This window comes from Anomaloglossus baeobatrachus, chromosome 3 (genome assembly GCF_048569485.1).
Source record: "Anomaloglossus baeobatrachus isolate aAnoBae1 chromosome 3, aAnoBae1.hap1, whole genome shotgun sequence".
Classification (NCBI taxonomy): Eukaryota; Metazoa; Chordata; class Amphibia; order Anura; family Aromobatidae; genus Anomaloglossus; species Anomaloglossus baeobatrachus.
Genome location: NC_134355.1, coordinates 32,208,324 through 32,228,484, shown reverse-complemented (window position 1 = coordinate 32,228,484; position 20,161 = coordinate 32,208,324). Strand labels below are relative to the sequence as shown.

At 47.3% G+C, this 20,161-nt stretch overlaps 1 protein-coding gene across 2 annotated transcripts in view; it reads left to right on the top strand.

The window, feature by feature from the left end:
• The window catches only part of LOC142294913 (mitochondrial amidoxime reducing component 2-like), a 30,781-nt gene extending 11,382 nt beyond the window's left edge, over positions 1-19,399 (top strand). Inside the window, exons 2-8 of one of the 2 annotated variants that reach the window (XM_075337979.1) lie at positions 5,434-5,607; positions 7,751-7,916; positions 11,430-11,570; positions 16,259-16,323; positions 16,423-16,494; positions 16,827-16,868; positions 19,188-19,275. In XM_075337979.1, coding sequence (XP_075194094.1) covers positions 5,434-5,607; positions 7,751-7,916; positions 11,430-11,570; positions 16,259-16,323; positions 16,423-16,494; positions 16,827-16,845 — 637 coding nt within the window. In that variant the 3' untranslated portion in view covers positions 16,846-16,868; positions 19,188-19,275. Of the gene's footprint in view, positions 1-5,433; positions 5,608-7,750; positions 7,917-11,429; positions 11,571-16,258; positions 16,324-16,422; positions 16,495-16,826; positions 16,869-19,187 lie in introns of both variants that reach the window. The other variant, XM_075337977.1, reaches the window with a different exon arrangement.
• Positions 19,400-20,161: the final 762 nt, after the last annotated feature.

Below are 20,161 nucleotides of genomic sequence, written 5' to 3'. Positions count from 1 at the left end.
AAGTTAGGAAAGGAGGTGGCGTTGGGGAGAATGGGGGGCACAGTTAGTCACCCTCCTACCTTTTCTTATTTTGTGGTTTCGTCATTCGGGGGGGGGGCCCAAGGAGGAGCCAGGTAAAGTTCGGCTAATCCACCATTTGTCTCATCCCAGGGGTAGGTCAGCGAATGATGGTATACTGGCTGAGCTTCGTTAGGTGTTGTATACGTCGTTTGATGAGGCTACAAAGTAGGTAAATAGTTGTGGGAGGGGTATGTTGATGGCAATAGATGGATATTGAGGCAGCTGTCCGGCTCTTACCAGTTCATCCAAAATTGTGTTCGTTATTAGTTTGTTTTGGAAGGGAAATTGTTTTGGAGACCCCTGCTTGCCAATGGGTAGTGCAGTATCGTGCACATGTGTTGAAACCTTTTGTTCTTTTTTAGAATGGGGGGGGCGTGATGTTTCTGGTTTGGCATCACTGGTACCTTACCGGGATGAATTGTCGGTGTGTGGGATTGGCTGTTTCGGCACAGGCACAAGAATTCTAGCAGCAATGGAATGGATAGCGAGAGGCTTTGGGGTGCCTTTGGCACCTGGGGAAGAACTGTTCGGCCAAATACCTGTATTTAGTTTATGGCCATTGTAATTGACTCAGTGATTTGGGAGGTTCGGCTTCCTGACGACAGGTTGCCACGCTTAAGGTTGAGGTAGCAAGGGCATGCCGGGTGAGGAAGTTACAATTAAAGGAGGTTCAATCGCTATTGGGGGAAACTTAATTTTGCGTGTCGGGTAAGGTCAATGGGCCGAGTTTTCACGTCGGCTAGCTTGCGCGACAGCTGGAGTGCTTGCTCTTCACCCCTACATAAGTTTGTCGGAGGAACATTGAGCGGCCTTGTTGGTTTGGGGAGAATTTTTTGGGGAGCAGGACAATGGTGGTTCGTTGCTTAAGGATGAGGTAGTGGTTAATTTCAAATTGGAATTGTTTACGGATGCTGCGGGTGACTCAGGTTTCGGGGCCTTTTTTCAGGGTCAGTGATGTGCGGATTGGTGACCAGAAAGTTGGATGGCGGAGGGGTTGACAAGGAATGTGTCGCTATTGGAAATTTTTTCCGATGATGGTCGCACTCCATTTGGGGAGTGACCAGTTGTGGAATAAGTAGATCCGGTTCAACTGGGACAATATGGGGGTGGTGCTAGTGATTAATAACGGCTCGGCATATTTTACCCAAGTTGTTCGGGTGTTGCGGCGGTTGGTTTTTATTTGTTGGGAAATTAATACGGGTCACAGCAGCTCAGGTACCAGGTATAGAGGACCTAATAGCGGATTTCCTTTCCTGTTTCAGTGAGATTGTTTCCGGGATTTTGCGGTAGTGGCGGACGGCAGCAGCTTGTAGTCCCCTGCGCAGCTTTGGAGCGTGGTCTTCAAGCAGCAAGACCACGGATTCAGGCGGTTTGACTGGTACCACGTGGGCGGCGTATTAGGCCACATGGGTTCCTGGGAGTGGTGGTTGGGTGGTGGCATGATGAATGAGGATTCCCAGTTAGGACTGTTCCTGGGAAATCGGGGGAGTGGCGATAACAGGTTGGTCTTCCACGAAGTTGAGTCATTTGATTACAGGGTTGGCATTTGGTTTCTGGTTGCGAGGTGTACAGGATTGGGAACAAATTTTTGGGTAGTTCAGGCGTTGAAGGGTGTGCATAGGGGCCATAGGTAGACGGCCTGTGTGATTTAGCTTATTGGAATGTTTGGGTAGGGAATTAAGGTATCATTGTTGCGGTTGGCTTTTCGTTGGCGGTTTTTCGGGGCTTGGTGTATTGGCGAATTGGTATTTCCCAGGGTGACGTGCCCCGGGGGCTTGGGTAATAGTGACGTCCTATTTTTGGAGCATGGGGATCGAATTTTGGATCCAGAAATCAAAAATGGATAAAGTGGGGGCAGGCGGGTTCGTTTAGGGAAGGTTATGGCATCAGGTATGTGCCATTGGCAGTGCGTTTTGAGCTTTGCAAAGGTCCACCCGAGTCAGGATGGCCCATTGTTATGTCTCGAGGACGGGTTTTTTTGTCCAGATATTAGTTCATTAGTGTTTTGTGGGCATGTTTGAAATCATTGGGTCTGGTTGGCGAGGTTTGCGTTGCATTCTTTTCGTCTTGGGACGGCAGTGGAAACCTCTGGGTGTGGTCTCCCTGCTAAGACAGTTAAACAGATTGGTCGATGGAAGTCTCAGCGTTGTAAGTCGTGGGTTCGCAATGTTTCAGGGGCAATTGATCGGAAGACTGGTTCTGATGGAGGGGGGGTGGGGGGGTGTCATTCTTTGGGGTGGTATTGGAGCTACTTGGTAATTTTGTTAGTGCTTTGTTTTTCAGACACCCCCCCCCGTTTTTCCAGCCTGGTCTGGATCTTGGGCCATTCTAATGTGTGCTGGGGAACACAGAGAGCGGATACGAGAAGGAACAGGAGACAGCTAAATTTTGTCGGAGGGATAGGGCTCCTGTCGGATGGGTTGGAATCAGGGGTATGGGGTGGAATACGGTGTTGCAGGGGGTGCATAACTATGCTCATTTGGGCAGGCCCCCTGACATTTTGGTTTTACACGTCGAGGGACCTATTTGGGTGAGCGGCTTTCTCGGACTTTGATAAAGATACTAAGCATGACTTGTTGCGGTTATGGGTGTCTTTTCCAGGCGTGATAATTGTGTGGTGGGACATTGTTCCAAGAAGGGTTTGGGCGGAAAGCATGGTCTGTGGAGAAGCTGAATAAGGTGCGGGTGAAAGTTAATAGGGTTATCTCAAAAAATTTGGGGGCTGCAACGTGGGAGTCGCAGCTCGGCTTTTTGAGCTGGAGCGAGAGGATGACGAATTTTGGTAGGCTGATGGGGTGCATTTGAATGCAGTACGGATTGATTGTGGGCACTTGGATTGCAGGGAGGTATTGAGCGAGCTTTGCTATTGAGGGGGGGTCTCAGGCACTTGAAGGTTATCAAGGTGCCCTCGTTGTGGCAGGTTTTTGGTGGGTCCTTGAAGTTGGTTCTAAATTGGTTCGGGGAACCCATTCGGGTATGGATCCCCTCATTGGCAGAATGGTTGGTCACCTGGTGATTTTTGGGGGATCCCGACGGGGTATGTCGGGGCCCCCATGGGTGTTTTTGGTGGTTAATGAAGGAATAACCCTTACACTTTGGTGCTCCTGAGCCAGTGTGGGTAACGGCTGGGAGCAATTTGGTTATATGGCTTGGTTATGGGAATCACCAGGGTTTTAGCTTCAAGGACCTTACCACAATGCAAAATTTTACATGTTATGTATTTGTTTAATAAATGGCTGCTATGGCCAAAATTATCCAAAGATAAATTGGTGTCTGAGTGGTTATTAGCAGATAAGGGGGAATTGGAAAAGGGGTGTGTGTGCCTAATTTTGGCCGGAATCTACAATTCCAGGGTCAAGATCTATTTGCTGCATTTCATGTGACTGTGCGTGACCTTGGCCATGAGGCCAGGACTGAATAACATCATTGTACTCAAGCTTCTGTACTTTGTATAATATTTATTGCTTAACAAGACCTGGAAGAGTTTGTTGGCCGATCCTGCTCATATTCCCTTCTGTCTGTCCCCTACTTCTGGGCAACATTCCATAAGTTAGTACATAAGTGTCGTCCCCCCCACACCTCCTCCTCCATATTATTGCTACATATATGGTACTTTCAGATCTTCTATTCTAAATCCATAGAAATTGTTAAAAATAATGTGTACAAGATTTTGTGTATTGTGTAATTTTTGCACCTTTATCCAGAATAGCATTTGTGTGGTCAGACAGATAGTAAGCCCGTCCTCTCCCCCAATATGAATGTTCTAGTTAACCTCAAAGGTGTTAAATGGAGCTGAGGTCCAGGCCATGTGTGGCCAGTTATGTTTTTTCCACCAAGACCCAATGTTTTTCCCTAAACTGTTCCCACAAAGCTGGAAGCTACAATTGTCCATAATGTCTTGTGCTGAAGAATTAAAGGGAACCTGTCAGGTGCAATATGCACCCAGATCCACGAGCAGGGGGATTTTGGCTCAGTGCGCATGACTCCGGAGTTTGGGTCATGCGCACTGCTTCAGTTCAGCCAGGACGCGTACACCCAGCTTCATAGTGCGTGTGGCGCCCCTGAGGCTCTGGTCGCCACAGTCTTTGGAGCGTGGGAGGAAACCGGAGGAAGCCCACGCAAACAAGGGGAGAACATACAAACTCTCCTTGGTGTTGTCCTTGGTGGGATTTGAACCAACCCCAGCACTGCAAGACCGCAGTGCTAACCACTGAGCCACTGTGCCGCCCTATCCACATATACTGTTTATTGCTGCCATTTATATGGCTTCTGCAATGAGTGCAATGAGTGCAAAACAAATTATGCAACATACTCCGTGATGCTGCATAAGTGATGTGAATGAAAGACAAATATATGGGAGATATGCCCAGGTAGGAGGCTACTGATGGTCGTCTGGTGCTCTGAGGTTTTCTTTACTAGGAGCAAGGGTGCACTTTTGTTTTTAATTATAATTTATGGTGGGTGGCACATCTACGACCCCATGTCTAATTTCCCACTTGTAGAGGTCAGACGTATGCAAATGGCAACATGTACAAAAAAAGAAGCTGTGCAGCTCTGCAGTAGTGTCTGCATCACAGCTAGCTAGAAATGGGGGTGAGTATAGTGTTGTTGGGTTTTGTTTTTTTTTTTTTTTAGTAGGTTGGGCTACTCTAACAGTAGCATTAACTTTATATGGTGTGTTACCCCCCAGGGCTATAGAAAGTGCCAGAGAGTAGCAACCTGTACTGTATTGCACAGGTGTGCCTTTTATTGTTGCCAGCCTTAGGCACACCTGTGGAATAATCATTGTCTAATCAGCATCTTATGTCAGACCTGTGAGGTGGATGGATTATCTCCACAAAGTGCAAACGAACATTGTTTTTGACAAATTTTTGAACAATATTTTGGAGAAAAAGGCCTTTTCTGTACATAGAAAATGTTTTAGATCTGAGAGAGATGAAATGTCACAATCCACACAAACTTTTTGGGACGGTTATCTGAAAGAGTATTGAGTATATCGCATTTGGTCACATCTCTTGCATCTACTCTCCTTTGAAATAATCATTGGATGTGTGTGCTCCGTTATTACATGACGTTTTTTCATATGAATGCGGCGGAGCTGCAATACCAGACATGGGCATGGAAAAAAGGGGTACTTTTTGTGGAAAAATAAAACCGGTCCTTCTTTTTATTCTAGAATCCCTTCGGCCTCTTCCTTTTAAGTGTTTATATGTTCCAGCATCCCTTGTACTCGGGAGCTGTGCCCGTGCATCCAGCCGTGGGTTATTGTTTCTCCTGCGGCAATGGTTTGGATTGGAGATGTACGTGGGTTATGAGTAAATGTATGTTTATGAAACAATTATGACCTGATACCTGAATAATCTTTCATTCCAGACATTGGCTTGTTGTAAAAGAAGACAAAGTTCACGTTACAGCACGACAAGAGCCACGACTGGTGCTGATGACTGCGACCGCTGACAGTGATCACTTAACTCTCCACGCCCCAGAAACTGAAGTCTTCCAAATTCCAATGGATCTACCAAAAACAAATGCAATTTACACCTGCAAGTATGTGATATAAGGGGTCGTACACTTATGTCACATCCACGGGAGTGTGGGGCACTGCAATGTTCAGAACTTCCAAACAAATCTGAGAGCCACCTCTCCACTTTGTAATGGGGCCCTGTTCCCAAAAAAGAATATAAACTCCGTGGTATGACCAGTGTCATTCATACATTGCTCGGATATTATTTGCCATAAATGCAGTCATATGAAAAAGTTTGGGCACCCCTATTAATGTTAACCTTTTTCCTTTATAACAATTTGGGTTTTTGCAACAGCTATTTCAGTTTCATATATCTAATAACTGATGGACTCAGTAATATTTCTGGATTGAAATGAGGTTTATTGTACTAACAGAAAAATGTGCAATCTGTATTTAAACAAAATTTGACCAGTGCAAAAGTATGGGCACCCGTATCAATTTCTTGATTTGAACACTCCTAACTACTTTTTACTGACTTACTAAAGCACTAAATTGGTTTTGTAACCTCATTGAGCTTTGACCTTCATAGGCAGGTGTATCCAATCATGAGAAAAGGTATTTAAGGTGGCCACTTGCAAGTTGTTCTCCTATTTGAATCTCCTATGAAGAGTGGCATCATGGGCTCCTCAAAACAACTCTCAAATGATCTGAAAACAAAGATTATTCAACATAGTTGTTCAGGGGAAGGATACAAAAAGTTGTCTCAGAGATTTAAACTGGCAGTTTCCACTGTGAGGAACATAGTAAGGAAATGGAAGAACACAGGTACAGTTCTTGGTAAGCCCAGAAGTGGCAGGCCAAGAAAAATATCAAAGGCAGAGAAGAATGGTGAGAACAGTCAAGGACAAGCCACAGACCACCTCCAAAGACCTGCAGCTTCATCTTGCTGCAGATGGTGTCACTGTGCATCGGTCAACAATACAGCGAACGTTGCACAAGGAGAAACTGTATGGGAGAGTGATGCAAAAGAAGCCGTTTCTGCAAGCACGCCAGTCGCCTGAGGTATGCAAAAGCGCATTTGGTCAAGCCAGTTACATTTTGGAAGAAGGTCCTGTGGACTGAGGAAACAAAGATTGAGTTGTTTGGTCATACAAAAAGGCGTTATTTTATGCATGGAGGCAACAAAACACGGCATTCCAAGAAAAGCACTTGCTACCCACAGTAAAATTTGGTGGAGTTTCCATCATGCTTTGGGGCTGTGTGGCCAATGTCTGCATCGGGAATCTTGTTAATGTTGAGGGTCGCATGGATTCAACTCAGTATCAGCAGATTCTTGACAATAATGTGCAAGAATCAGTGACGAAGTTGAAGTTACGCAGGGGATAGATATTTCAGCAAGACAATGATCCAAAACACCGCTCCAAATCTACTCAGGCATTCATGCAGAGGAACAATTACAATGTTCTGGAATGGCCATCCCAGTCCCCAGACCTGAATATCATTGAAAATCTGTGGGATGATTTGAAGCGGCTGTCCATGCTTGGCAACCATCAAACTTAAATGAACTGGAATTGTTTTGTAAACAGGAATGGTCAAATATACCTTCATCCAGGATCCAGGAACTCATTAAAAGCTACAGGAACCGACTAGAGGCTGTGATTTTTGCAAAAGGAGGATCTACAAAATATTAATGTCACTTTTATGTTGAGGTGCGCATACTTTTGCACCGTTCAAATTTTGTTTAAATGCGGATTGCACATTTTCTGTTAGTACAATAAACCTCATTTCAATCCAGAAATATCACTCAGTCCATCAGTTATTAGATATATGAAACTGAAATAGCTGTTGCAAAAACCCAAATTGTTCTAAAGATAAAAGGTTAACATTAATAGGGGTGCCCAAACTTTTTCATATGACTGTATAGGAAATGGGACTGATTTTTTTTTTTTTAAAATATATACATTTCTGTCTGCCTGCAGCTACCACTAGGGGGAGCTTAGTGTATACAGTGTAACCTCAATCTCACTGCATGAGAAACTATATGGGCCAACACACTTATATATATATATATATATATATATATATATATATATATATATAATTTTTTTTTTTTCCTCCCATATTTAAGATCTGTTACAACTCTAGAAATCCTATTGACGTCATCTCCGATTGTTTTCGTTTATTTTTTTTTCTTTAAGCTCTCTACTCCATTCTGCTTTCTTTCAGAGTTCATGGCCATGATGTTCAGGGCAGAGACTGTGGAAATGAAGCCTCGGACTGGGTGACCAACTTCTTAAAGGGTTCTCACACCTATCGTCTTGTTTATTTTGAGCACAAAATGAAAACCAGAAATCCAAAAAACGAGTATCCACTGTATACAGAGACCGGTCAGGTTAGTCGGCGGCATATTAATGGAGATCTCTGGGGGGGGGGAGAAATCAAGTGATAGAATTATGTGCCAGCAGCCGGGCTGCTCGGATCCGGATCAGCAGTGTGGCTTGAGGGATTCTACCGGACCCGGGGGTCGCGCGGACACTTCAAATAAAAGGGGACGTATTTGTACAGCATTTGCCGTAAATTGTCTATGACGCCACTCAGTGTGTGGTGAAGTGTGGCACCACCGCTGCTGTTGTGGGATTCCCAGGGGCAATGGGATGGCAGCTGGATGTTAACCCCTCCGTGGGTAGGGATGGATGCCCCGGGGCCAAGTGTCTTTATGCCGGGGATGGTGATTGCAGTGGCCGGAACGCCCGGGCGGACCAGGGAATGTTAGGTTACTCACGGTTGAATAAATCACACAAGTCCAGTGGTAAACCAAGGTGCTGGTAGCCGGCCGCCGCGGTCGGGTGTATCTGGTCCCACACTCGGGCTGATGATCCGTATCACTTTCCTTTGCACTCAGTGTGTGGTGTGTGTTGGACTTCCCAGTGTGAAACACGGGAGTCCGCTCCCGGTCCTTTTTGTTGGGAGCTTTGCCCGTTGACGCTGACCCTTAAGGCATCTGCCAGGGCCCGGTAGATCCCAATCACTCTCGGTGCGTGGTTGTCTGCTTTTGGGACTTTGGTTGGGACAGTGTGGCGCCCCTGAGGCTTCCGTCGCCACAGGAACATTGCACCCCAGCCAGAGGTGTGATGTCCCATTCTGGGTAAGGAAAGGAGTGAACGCCGGTACTCAGGCAAATCTACATTACACCCATTGTTAGGTACACACTGGGACCAGGGAGAGTGGCAGCAACCCTCCCATGCTGCCTGCTGGGAGGGGCCGTAAGACCCATCCCTGCTCCTATAGGGTAGATCATAGCAACTGGGGGAGGTGGGAGGAGCCACCAAAGGAAAAAGAGACAAGGAAGGTCAAGTTAGTGAGTGAAAGGAGAAGGAGTTCTGCGGGAGGCAGAAGGGTGAAAAGAGTAGTGCTCTAGTCAGACAGGAGCAAGAGAAGAAAGAGACGCTTCCTGGTGAAGATCCTGGGACTCAGAGGGTCCAGGTGACACAAAGTAGAGAGAAGGGATTCCAGGGCCACAGATAGCTTTTGAGCTGGTGGCCTGTTCCACAAGAACATCGGTGGAGGGATCAAGCTGCAACAGGGGACGGTCCCTAGAAACCGGAGGAGTGAAAAATCATCTCCAACAGTAAAAACCGAGGCCCAGGGAAAGCTGCAAGCTCCCCGGGCCACAGCCCACAGCAGAACCTTTGGAAAGGGGGCAAATAACCGACAGGCGAGCCCCTGGCCCGGAGGCTGTAGTGGAGGCCGAGCCAGGTTCATCCTACAAAAGCAAGGCTTAAGGAGACAGCTGAAGACAGACACTTTAGAAGAGGGTACCGGCTTTTATTCCAAGATCTACCCAGGATTGCCGGAGGTCCCTGACAGTGGGTTCCAGTCGCCCAAAGGCACCAGTGTGCTGCAGCCCAGCAAATGTGAGTAAAGACCTTGGAATTGCACCCTCTGGTGTTGTCTCAGTTATTGTCGCCTGCATAGACTTCCATTACACCATAGACTCTCACGAACACCAACCGTGCCCCGGGGTACCGCTCCACCTGTGGGGAGCAGGACCATCCAAGCTGCCATTCCATCACCCCGGAGGCCTCATACAGCATCGGCGGCTTACTAGCCGCAAACCACAGGTGGCGTCACGAACAAATATAAACTTTATTCACCAGCCATATTTATTTGACACCCACCAGGGCCACGGAGTCGGGCCCCGCCACCACTGACTACCCCCGGACTAGTCCAGCCCGGCACTGGGTGTCCCATAGCCCTGGGGTGGGCGAGTCAACAGGACCTATAATCCTGCCCTCAATTGGTTAATTAGCTAGGTCGTTGGTTGCGGTCCTGGCTTCAGAGTCCAAGTACCCCCTCTGTGCACGGTTTCCGGGTCGGTTCTCCGGTGTCAGTACCGGCGGGCTCTAACCCTGTACCGGTCCACCTCAGATCTACGGCAGCCGTCTTCCTGTCTCCTGACAGACACGGACCACCGTCTGCCAGCATGCCGGGGCTCCAACCCCGACGCCTTTCCTCTCTGAACTTGAGCTTCACCTCCTCGCTACACTGCTCCCCTCCACTACCACTTGCACTCCACTTTGACTCTAACTTCAGACTGCTCCTTTTTCCCGCCCCGGGTTCTCCAGACCCCTAGGTGGGCGTTTCTCATCCGCCTGGTCCGGCCCACTGGTGTCTGTCCTACCTTTTAAGGGGGCGGTGGATAGGGTTTCAGGTCGGCTGTATGTAACCCTGTGTGGGAAGGTGTTGTGCGGGGGCCTCACTGTGTGACTACCTGGCTTTGCCAGGGCGTCACATTTAGTGTTAGACTTGGCGTGGTACCATTTTTCTGAAGCACAAGGGAGATTAGGAATAGTTTGCCTACTCCTACCTTCCTCTGCAGCACATATATATATATATATATAATATTATACACATATCATACACATATCATTACCACTGTATTCAAGTTAGGTTCTAAGACAACGCAATCCTTTCCAATGAAGGACAGGCTGAAACAGCAATGTATATGCCACGGATTGCAATTTTGAAATTTCTGTTTATTTTATTGTCTCACTTTGTGGAGTGCAAAGTTCTTATATACATATTGGAGTAAAATCCTACTTGGGCATGCAGCCTTCAGCTGAGTGCCACAATTCCCTTACCTCTGGGAATATTTAGATCAAAAGCTTCACTTTGATTTTGAACATCAGGACTTTGTCTCCATTACTACTGGTATGGAAAATTTGCACAGTGGGAGTTGTAGGAATAGCACTGTGTATATTTTTATTTATTATATATATATATATATATATATATATATATATATATATATATATATATATATATATAATATCACATTTTGGTGTGTATTTGCTGCTGCACAGTTTCCACTGTTATGTTCTCAGCATGTCTGTAACTTTGTACTTGTGATGCTAGATACTACGAGCAGTATAAATAGAAGGGTTATCAGACAAGCCGGGATCATAAGCCAGGAGGTAACTTATAAGGTTCAGGGAACAGACCGAGATGTGGTCAGGAAGAGGTCCGAGGTCGGAAGCCAGGAGGTAACGTATAAAATTCAGGGAGCAGACAGATGTGGTCAGGAAGAGGTCCGAGGTCAGAAGCCAAGATCAGAAAACTTACACGAGACATGAGCCAAGAGCACACTGAGCAAACAGGAAGTATGACTGGCAAAGTTTAGACAGACCAAACCCGGTAAAGAAACGTAGCAATCAGCAGGAGCGAGGAACATCTGTGAAGACACCTCCCAAAACCATCGTGGACCTTAGTGCTGAGACAACCTGTCAGCAAGTGCACAAGACACATAGCAGAGCATTTTCAAATGCAAAATTGTACGCACAGCGGAGCCGTGACAGTATTCCTGGTAAATTGTTCAGCAGCGCCCTGTTTTTGTTTCAATCTGCAGGTGGCATATCCTGATCTTGCCCCTTATCTGCTACTTTCTGAAGCCTCACTAGAAAATCTAAACTCCAAACTGGAAAAAAAGGTTACCATTAGAAATTTCCGCCCCAATGTAGTGATTTCTGGATGTGAGGCGTTTGCTGAGGTAAGTCTTTTTGTTTCAGAATTTTTATTTGTTACTTAAATTTAATACTCCTCTCATACCAGAGGTATACTTCTAGAGCGAGACTAGGTTACTACTGTAGGGCCAGTGCTGAGGGGTTCGTTGATGAATGTCTTAATTTTCTACAGTCCTAGCTTTTGCCTGAAGCTGCCAATAGGGGGGCTCACTACAGAGTGATTGATTGAGTTCTATTGTTTAGCTTGAATTCAACTTTTGCTGCATACATCTATTTGAAGTGAACTCCCCCTAGTGGTGGCTGTATAAATCTGTATGTAATGAGCTCCCTCTAGCGGTGGCTGTATAAAATCTGTATGTAGTGAGCTCCCCCTAGTGGTGGCTACATAAATCTGAAGGGATGTAGATGCAATATGAAATTATGGCGGACATGTACTGCATTTGGCTTACATTTTGGAATTTGCCTCAGCATCTGGTTCCTCAGCTTGGTGACATAATTGCGTCTCAGGTGTATCTTCGCTGCCGTTAGTCTGACAAACGGGGTTTTTTTTTTCAATGTACTAGAAGATTACTACAACAAATTCCCAATTCATTCTGTGGCGCCCTGGACAAGCCAGGTCGTCACAGGTACTGCAACAACACACCCCGAGATAGGCACACCAGTCACACACAAATCCTTGTTGCCTCCCTCCAGGGGCTGATGTCCACACCAGGTGGGGTGGAGCCAGGCGGTTGGCCCCACCCACTGAGGAGTTCAAAGTCCTGGAGGCGGGAAAGTAAGTCAGAGTAGAGATGAGTTAGGGAGAGTGAAGTAGGAGTGAAGTGGCAAGTGAGGAGCAGACTGACCGTGTCCGGGTACGTGGCCCGGGCACCAAGAGCAAGGTTGGCAGACGGTGGTGGCCGTCTGCAGGAGAGGCCGATAGACGTGGAACCGTAGGACCGGGGACGGGCCGTGGCCCGCCGGTACCGAACCGGGGAGCGAAGAGAAGCCAGCACAAACCGGCAGGGCCTACGGACCCTGACCAGGCTTGGAGTCTCCGTTAAACCAGTCAAATCAATTAGCGACCGGAACCTCCAGGGTTTCCTAGCAGCAAAGACCCGACTGAAGGCAACCGTCCAAACCGAGAAAGGGAAACACAACTACTGCCTCAGTTAGAATTCCCAGGGCCAGAGCCTGCGGGCAAAAGGGGCTCCTCCGGCCCATATCCAAGCTGGGGAGCGGTGTTACCGGTGGGAAGCCATCGGGACCGAAAAGACACAACAGGTGCAGGGAAAGGCAGCCACCACCAACCTACCGGGAGTGAACCCAGCAGCCGGCTGCGGGATCCGTCCATCCAGCCGTTTGTTTTACCCGGAGACTCTGTATCCATCATTGGCTGAGTGAGTACCACCATGCCGTATGGCACCGCGCTGCCCCCGCGACCCTGCACCCTGCCAACCCTGCCTCCCCGTCACACCTCACCGGGCCCCGGGACCACCAACCCCCCCCCTACCCACGGAGGGGAGAGAAACATCTCGGCTGCTCCCTGTCATCGCTCCCGGGATTCCCGTCCAGAGCAGAGGTGGTGTCCCAACCTCACCACACACCGTGGGTGGCGTCATGGACCAACTCCCCAAACCCAAAACCACCCGTTTCACTCACGGGCGAGGAGCGCTGCTTGAGTCCCCGGATCCGGCCCACCGCTCGAGCAGCCAGCAGCAGCAGCGCCGGACCCGAGCGTTGGCGGGCGCAGCGCCCCGCCGCCCGCAACAACTCATTACTAGATGAACCTCCTGAAATTATACCAAATGGATAAAACCTGGAAACCATCCAGAAACGAAACTCTTCAAGGATGTCTCCGCCTCAATCGCTGCAAATTCTGGAAAATCAATACTGTCATAATCATAACGCCAAGGCTGGGAACCTTCATGTCAATGAAAAACAGAAATGAGAAATTGTTCGTGGTGAAACTCTCGACTCGTATGAATGGCGAACGCTTGTGGTTCATGAATCAGTCAAGTGCCGCCATCTAGTGGGAAAAGTATGGAACAATGTTTTAACGCTAAGAATACAGTCATTGTAAAATCATGTGTTTGGGTTTTGTTAGCTGCAATTACCAAAAAATCACTACGGATGCATTGAGTAAAACCAAGACATGGCGTTTTGTTAGGATTCTATCATCAATTTCAAAGCATTTTTTTCTAACGACTCCAGAGACCATGGTGATGACTTGAGGCAGAATTCAATATTAAGTTCAAAATCTGAAGTGTTAGAACGGGAGTATGGCTCCACAGCACAGCCTATTGAAAATATGTCTGCTTTATGCTCAAAAATCGCAGAAAAACTACGAGCCCCGATTGCAGATCAGCAGGTGACCACCATTACCATGGCTGATGAAGGGGCACATTAGTTTTTTTTTTTTTTTTTTAGTTTTGTGACCTTCCAATTATTCCCCCAACCCATGTGACTCTCACAGCAAAGAATGATAATTGAAGTGCATTACTCACAGCATTGCCTTGGGTGGCACTTGGCAGGGGCAGGAGTGTTGTGAAGGTCCTTCTTCTCTCTGGACTTTTGACCTCTAGTATTGCAAATGAAGGAAGGTGCGGACGCCGGGCCGTCATGGCTCCGCACTCCTTTGCCAGAGAGAGCTAGTGCTTGTAACCTGCTTCAGTTGGGGTGTGTGACACTTACTGGCTTCTTCAGGGTTGCGTCCACCATACTGCAGCCGGTCAGTCTAGACATAGCAGACACAGGTTACTAAACTCTTGGCAAAAGAACAGTAAATTTGTTTTAGATCTTCCACCTTCGAGAGAGACATGGCCACACTTCTACATTCCTGCTGCCGATCTTTCTCCCGGGGTGCTCTGGCTAGCCTATCCTCCAAACTGGGACCTAGTCATCCAGCTTTTGGGCCTATGTGTCACGCTAGGTATGGGGAAGTACTAAGCGAAAGGGGAAGGGAAACCCAGTGTCTAGGGAACGGGGAGATGGTTCCCCCCCCCCCCTTCCTGACCAAACCTACTACTGGAGCCGGAGTTCCCCCACCGCCCTAAATAGGTTCTGCACCCAATGCGCTGAGGTGGATACCTGGCCCTAGGTTGACACTGATCTGGAATCTAGTTATGGAACGTATGGGATGAGCTCTTCAGCAACCCTACTAGGTGCAAATGGACACGTGTAAAACAAACAAGGGAAAACAACCAAACAATTTTATCTTCAGTTGACTCGGGGAGTGAAACTGCTACAACAGCCAAGATTCTCCAGATGCATGCAAGCCAACTGCTAGCACTGAAGACTTGATAAAGCTATATAAAATATCACCAGCACAGAGTAATCGGAAATGAAGGTATATAAAAACAAGAAGTACTGATGAACAGCAGCTGAGAAAATCCACAGGGTCATAAAGGGAAAAGGATGAAAACCAAGCAGATATAATAGGTCAATGAGCAGTTTGCGCAGCCAAACGCTGTGACCTTCTATAGCTGGACACCACAGAACTGTCTGTCACCCGTGACACTCTGTCACCACTTCCCCTTCTTCTCTTTGGCTACCCATGGTTCTCTCACTGCCTGGGACGGCTTTTAGTCACTCTACTTCCTTGGGCCCATCCAAGGTACTGTACTCAGACAGCCTTCTAATCATTGGACTCTTCCAAGCCCATCCTGAGGTGAGCCGTTGACTCCGGACCCTTGGAGAATACCTCCGTATTCCTCAATGGGCCCAAGTTACAAGGCGAAGTCTTCACTCAAGGAACCCGACTGCAGAACGCTCACCTCCAAAGGCCCGTCTCTCTAAACAACCCACTGGCTATCTTTCGCTCCTCCCACATTTACTGTAAGCTTCTATCGTAACTAGGATGTCTCTAACCCCGCTAATACTGGCTAATGTATATAAGGCTACAAAACAAGCCTTTCTGCGTAATATTCCTGAAGCTTTATCTCCCACTACATCCTTCTTAACATTCTCCATTCTGTTAGAAAGATTTAACACATTTATAGCACACTAGAAGGTGGCCCGATTCTACGCATCGGGTATTCTAGAATTTACGTATTGTGTAGTTAATGTATGATTTTTGTTAGATAGAGATGTTGTTGTGTGTAGTTACCAAGTGTTTGTGTAGGGGCTGTACAGTTCTTGGTGTTGTCTGGGTGTAGCGGGGGGTGAGAGCGGTGTTGCGTTGTGTGTCGTTATTTGTGGAGCGCTGTGTGTCTGTATCGTTGTGTATGTGTTGCGCGGTTTGTGTGGGTGTGTGTGTGTGTGTGTGTGTGTGTTTTGGGGGGAGGTATGTTTTGTGCAATGTGTGTGTTGTGCGGTATGTGCGTATATTTGTGTGTGCCGCGGTGTTTGTGTGTTGGGTGTTGTGTGTCTGCGGCGTTGAGAGTGAGTCTGCGTGGTGGCCAATCCGAGGCAAGGCGAGCGGCCAATCCATGCGGGGGGAGGAGCCGAAGCGAGCGGCCAATCCGGGCGGGGCCATGGCGAGCCCAGCGGCCAATCAGCTTTGTGTCACCGTAAGGACACAATTTTGGAGCAAGACAGACAGACAGACTAACGCAATTATATTTATAGATAACACAACACTTTACATTGTATAGACAGTACAATACGGTAGGAGTGGGGAGTAACGCGACCACCTCCTACACGTGAACACTCTATTCTACGATCCTACAAAGTGTCCATATCTGTCTATTCCTGATTCTCCAGCTTCTCATCATTCTTTCTTGTTGTCATGCAGGACACCTGGAAGGAAATACAGATTGGTAGTCAGGTGACTATGAAACGCGTCATCCCGTGTTTCAGGTCAGTGCCCCCTATGCTCTCTTATGGAGTAAGGCAATGGTAGGATCAGTGGGATCGCTGACTTCTGTTGTGTGGTTTTCTTCATTTATTGTATGACAGATGTATCCTGACCACAGTGGATCCCGATACTGGAATAATTAATATGAAGGAGCCGCTGAAAACGCTACGCAGGTTCGTAACGGGTGCTAATGGGGGACACATTAAAAAAATAAATAAATAATAAAAAATGTTGACAATATAATTTTTTTTTAAAAAAATATTTATGTATACAGCTGCTTTGCCAACGTGTGTGTCTCCTTGATAAGTCTACAAACAGGCCTTGTCCACACGTTAACTTTTAGCTAACCTATAAAATGATGGGTTATAAGGCAGGTGGAAGAAAACCTAAAAGGATGACCAGACTACACAGGGTTTGTTTGTAGTCTGTTACCATGGAGACACACGTTTTATATAAAATGAAGAGTTTAAAGATTATTAACAGTTACTTCCCTTCTCATTTGTAGACTCTTTATAGCCACATAAAAAGGGCTAGATTTCTGACAAAAGTAAGTCTTGAATAGTATTGGTATTTTCTTATGGGCCAAAGGCGCTTTTGGGGAGCCTAAGTGTGATTGCAACCCCTGCACCTATTGTACTTACGCCCCTGGTTGAACACCCTTTGTTGGATGGGCATTTACATAAATCCTGCCCTCTTTAATGCCCAGGAGTCTCAGAAAATCCAGGACATTTGGCAAATATGTAAATGGCTTTTCCTTTTTGGCTTCCTGCGGCCTGGTATGCATAAACATACCTTTTTAGGAAACTGTTCAATGCTAGTAATGAGTGAGCATGCGCGCCACTCTATTGAGTATCGGTGGTGCTCAGGTGCTATGCTCTCGTCCCCATCCCGCATGTTTTGCAGCTGTTAGACTGCCAAGCAACATGTGGGGATTACCTGCCATACACGGTAATGCAGTGGCCATGTTGGCTACTGGCATTACTGTGATTGGTCAGCTGCATTACACAATCGGGTCTTATGAGACCTGGGGCACAATGCTTTCCTCTGAAAGCAATTTAGGGAGAGATGATGTAGGAGGAAGAGCTTTGATTAGAGCAGGGCTTGTATATTTGCACCCTTTAGTGCCTTTCAATTGGCACTATAGGGTATTTTTAGCCTTCATTAACCTAATAAAAAATTTTAAGCGACGAACTGGGATCCCTTTTTTTTTTTTTTTTTTTTTTTTTTATAACCAGACAAGATAAAGCAGACAGTTGTGGGCTGATATTACCAGACTAGGAAAGTCTATGGATATTGGGACCTTCCCAGCCTAAAAATAGCAGCATGTGTGACGCCCTGGCACAGCCAGGTTGTCACAGAAAGAGTTAATCCTCCTTGGTAATCTGATCTCACACCGGTGCAGCCAGACAAGCCACAGCCCCAGTGTAAGATAAAAGCAGAGGAGAGGGGAGGGGCTGGAGCAGAGAGTGTGTGGAGGGCAGACAGGACAGAGGTCTGGAGTTTATCTCCCAGGCTGGGAGTGAAGCGTGCTCTGAAAGGGCCGGGACAGGCCGTAGTGAGGAAGGGGCCAGAACAGGTAGCCGGAGCAGGGCGGTGGCCCCTCGGTACCTGGGTACCCGGATCACTACAGGGGAGAGGATTCCCCGTTCCCGGCTGAGGAGAAAGAGGAAGAGAGAGGAGAAAAAGGCACTTTGCTGCAGGGAAGGAACAACAAGGGCTGCTGCACCGTGTGTGGGACACTAACACCCCCGTACCGAAGGCTGCGGACACCGGCAATTCCTAGTTTACCAGTGACTCCGTGTGACTTTCTTGTGAGTACACCCGTGCCCTCGGGCACCGCACTGCAGCACTGCGCCCTGTTCCCTGCTTACCCCATCACCGGGCCCCGGGACAACCAACCCCCTACCCATGGAGGGGAGAAATAACATCTAGCTGTTCCATACCATCGCTCCCGGGATCCCCATCCAAAGCAGCGGTGGTGTTCCAACCTCACCACAACCGTGGGTGGCGTCACGGACAATTTCCCTTACCAAATCCCCTTTATACTGTGGAGCCTGGGATCACAGACCGGGTCACGCCACCGTGATACCCACAGAAGTGACTCTGTGGCCCGGATCTGAGTACCCCTGGTCCCCGGGCGAAACACATGCAGCCGACTGAAGTGGTGCACCAATTCTGGCGTTTTTTACCCAGCTCTTCCCGATTTTTGCCCTGGTACGGTGGCAATCTGGGGTAATGGTTTATGGGGTTGATGTCAGCTGTGTAGAGACAGCTGGCATCAAGCTCAAAGGTTAGTAGTGGAGAGGTGGCTATCAGACACCATGCATCAAAAAAATGCAAGTTAGTGGAGGTGTGTTAAAGCCTGAACAAACACTGATCTTGTGCAGATAACCTTATTGTCAGTCCGTAAAAGTGGAGTAATACTCTGATATTGTTCCCAGCAGCGACCTGAGTCGAACATGCGACCAGGCATTTTCCCCAAAGCATAATAATTTATTTCTTTGAGGATAAACATTTGTTCAAAATGGGCAGGAAAATGTTTTACCTCACAAAAAGAGTAGTCTGATCCCATGCTGTGCTATCTGTATACTCTTTTGCTTACTCCTCTGCCTAGGAGATGTATGACCAGACCATGTCCCTGTATGGTCAGACACGGTCATTACACAGTACACAGTATGGACACCTATATAAGATTCTCAGGACAGGAACTTTATTATTTTAATCGCATTCAATTTGGAAATTATTTTTCCAAGCTCTATGTACTTTGTGGGGAAAACCCCTTTAAGTTTGTTTCATGAATCCTCCCCGCCCCGTTTCTTGCTAGACGTCATTATGTTCTATATCACTTTTTCATTTTATCTTGCAGTTATCGCCTTTGTGACACGGAGGACAGAAAAGTGTTCAAGTCGGCTCCATTGTTTGGCCAATATGTAAAGATGATAAAGAAGGGCACAATAAGAGTGGGGGATCCGGTGTACGAGATAACGGACTGAACACTGAGCGTCTCGCCCGGTGTTTACACCAATCGGGAACCTATAATAATCAAAATTATTAAATTCCATATGTCTAGTCGACCAATCGGAATCTTTCGGTATTTTTCTGACCGCTCTAAATTGTAAAGTTAGAGAGGACAAGTCCACAAACCGCAGCTCATGAGGCTGCTGTATACGGACAGGTGTCCTAGGGGTTAATAAATTGAGGTCTATGCATCATCCTGAGGAAAAGCTATGGAAGTGGCCATTTATGTACAAGTTTGGTTAATTCTCTGTAGTAATGTGCACCCCCAATGTCACGAGAAAATGGAGAGGTTAAAGGGAACCTGTCAGGTGCAATATGCACCCAAAACCACAAACAATCCTGGGTGCATATTGCTAATCCTTGCCTAACTGTCCCTGTATACACCAGCATAGATAACGAGATCTTTAGAAAGTGTTTTTAAAGATTGTTTATTATATGCTAATGAGCGCAGGGACTAGTCGCAAGGGTGTTACTTCCCTTGGCTAGTCGGCCCACATAGCATGTTAGTGTGGCGCCCTGGACCCCAGGGGTCACAGGTAACAACAACACCATACTACACACACACACACACCCGCTCCCCTGTGAGGACACAACCGTCACCGAAAGGGAGACCTGATGCCTCCCTCAGGGCAAGTAGGGCACACCAAGTGGGCGGAGTCAGGCGGAAAGATACGCCCACCGAGGAGACTACTGTCCTGAGGCAGGAAGTTAAAGAGTTCACAGTGACAGTGAAAGCGACAGGAGGTGTAGAGAGGAGAGCTGAAAACGTTAGGCAGGCAGACGGTGGTGGCCGTCTGCAGGAGTACCGGTACATAACCGGCG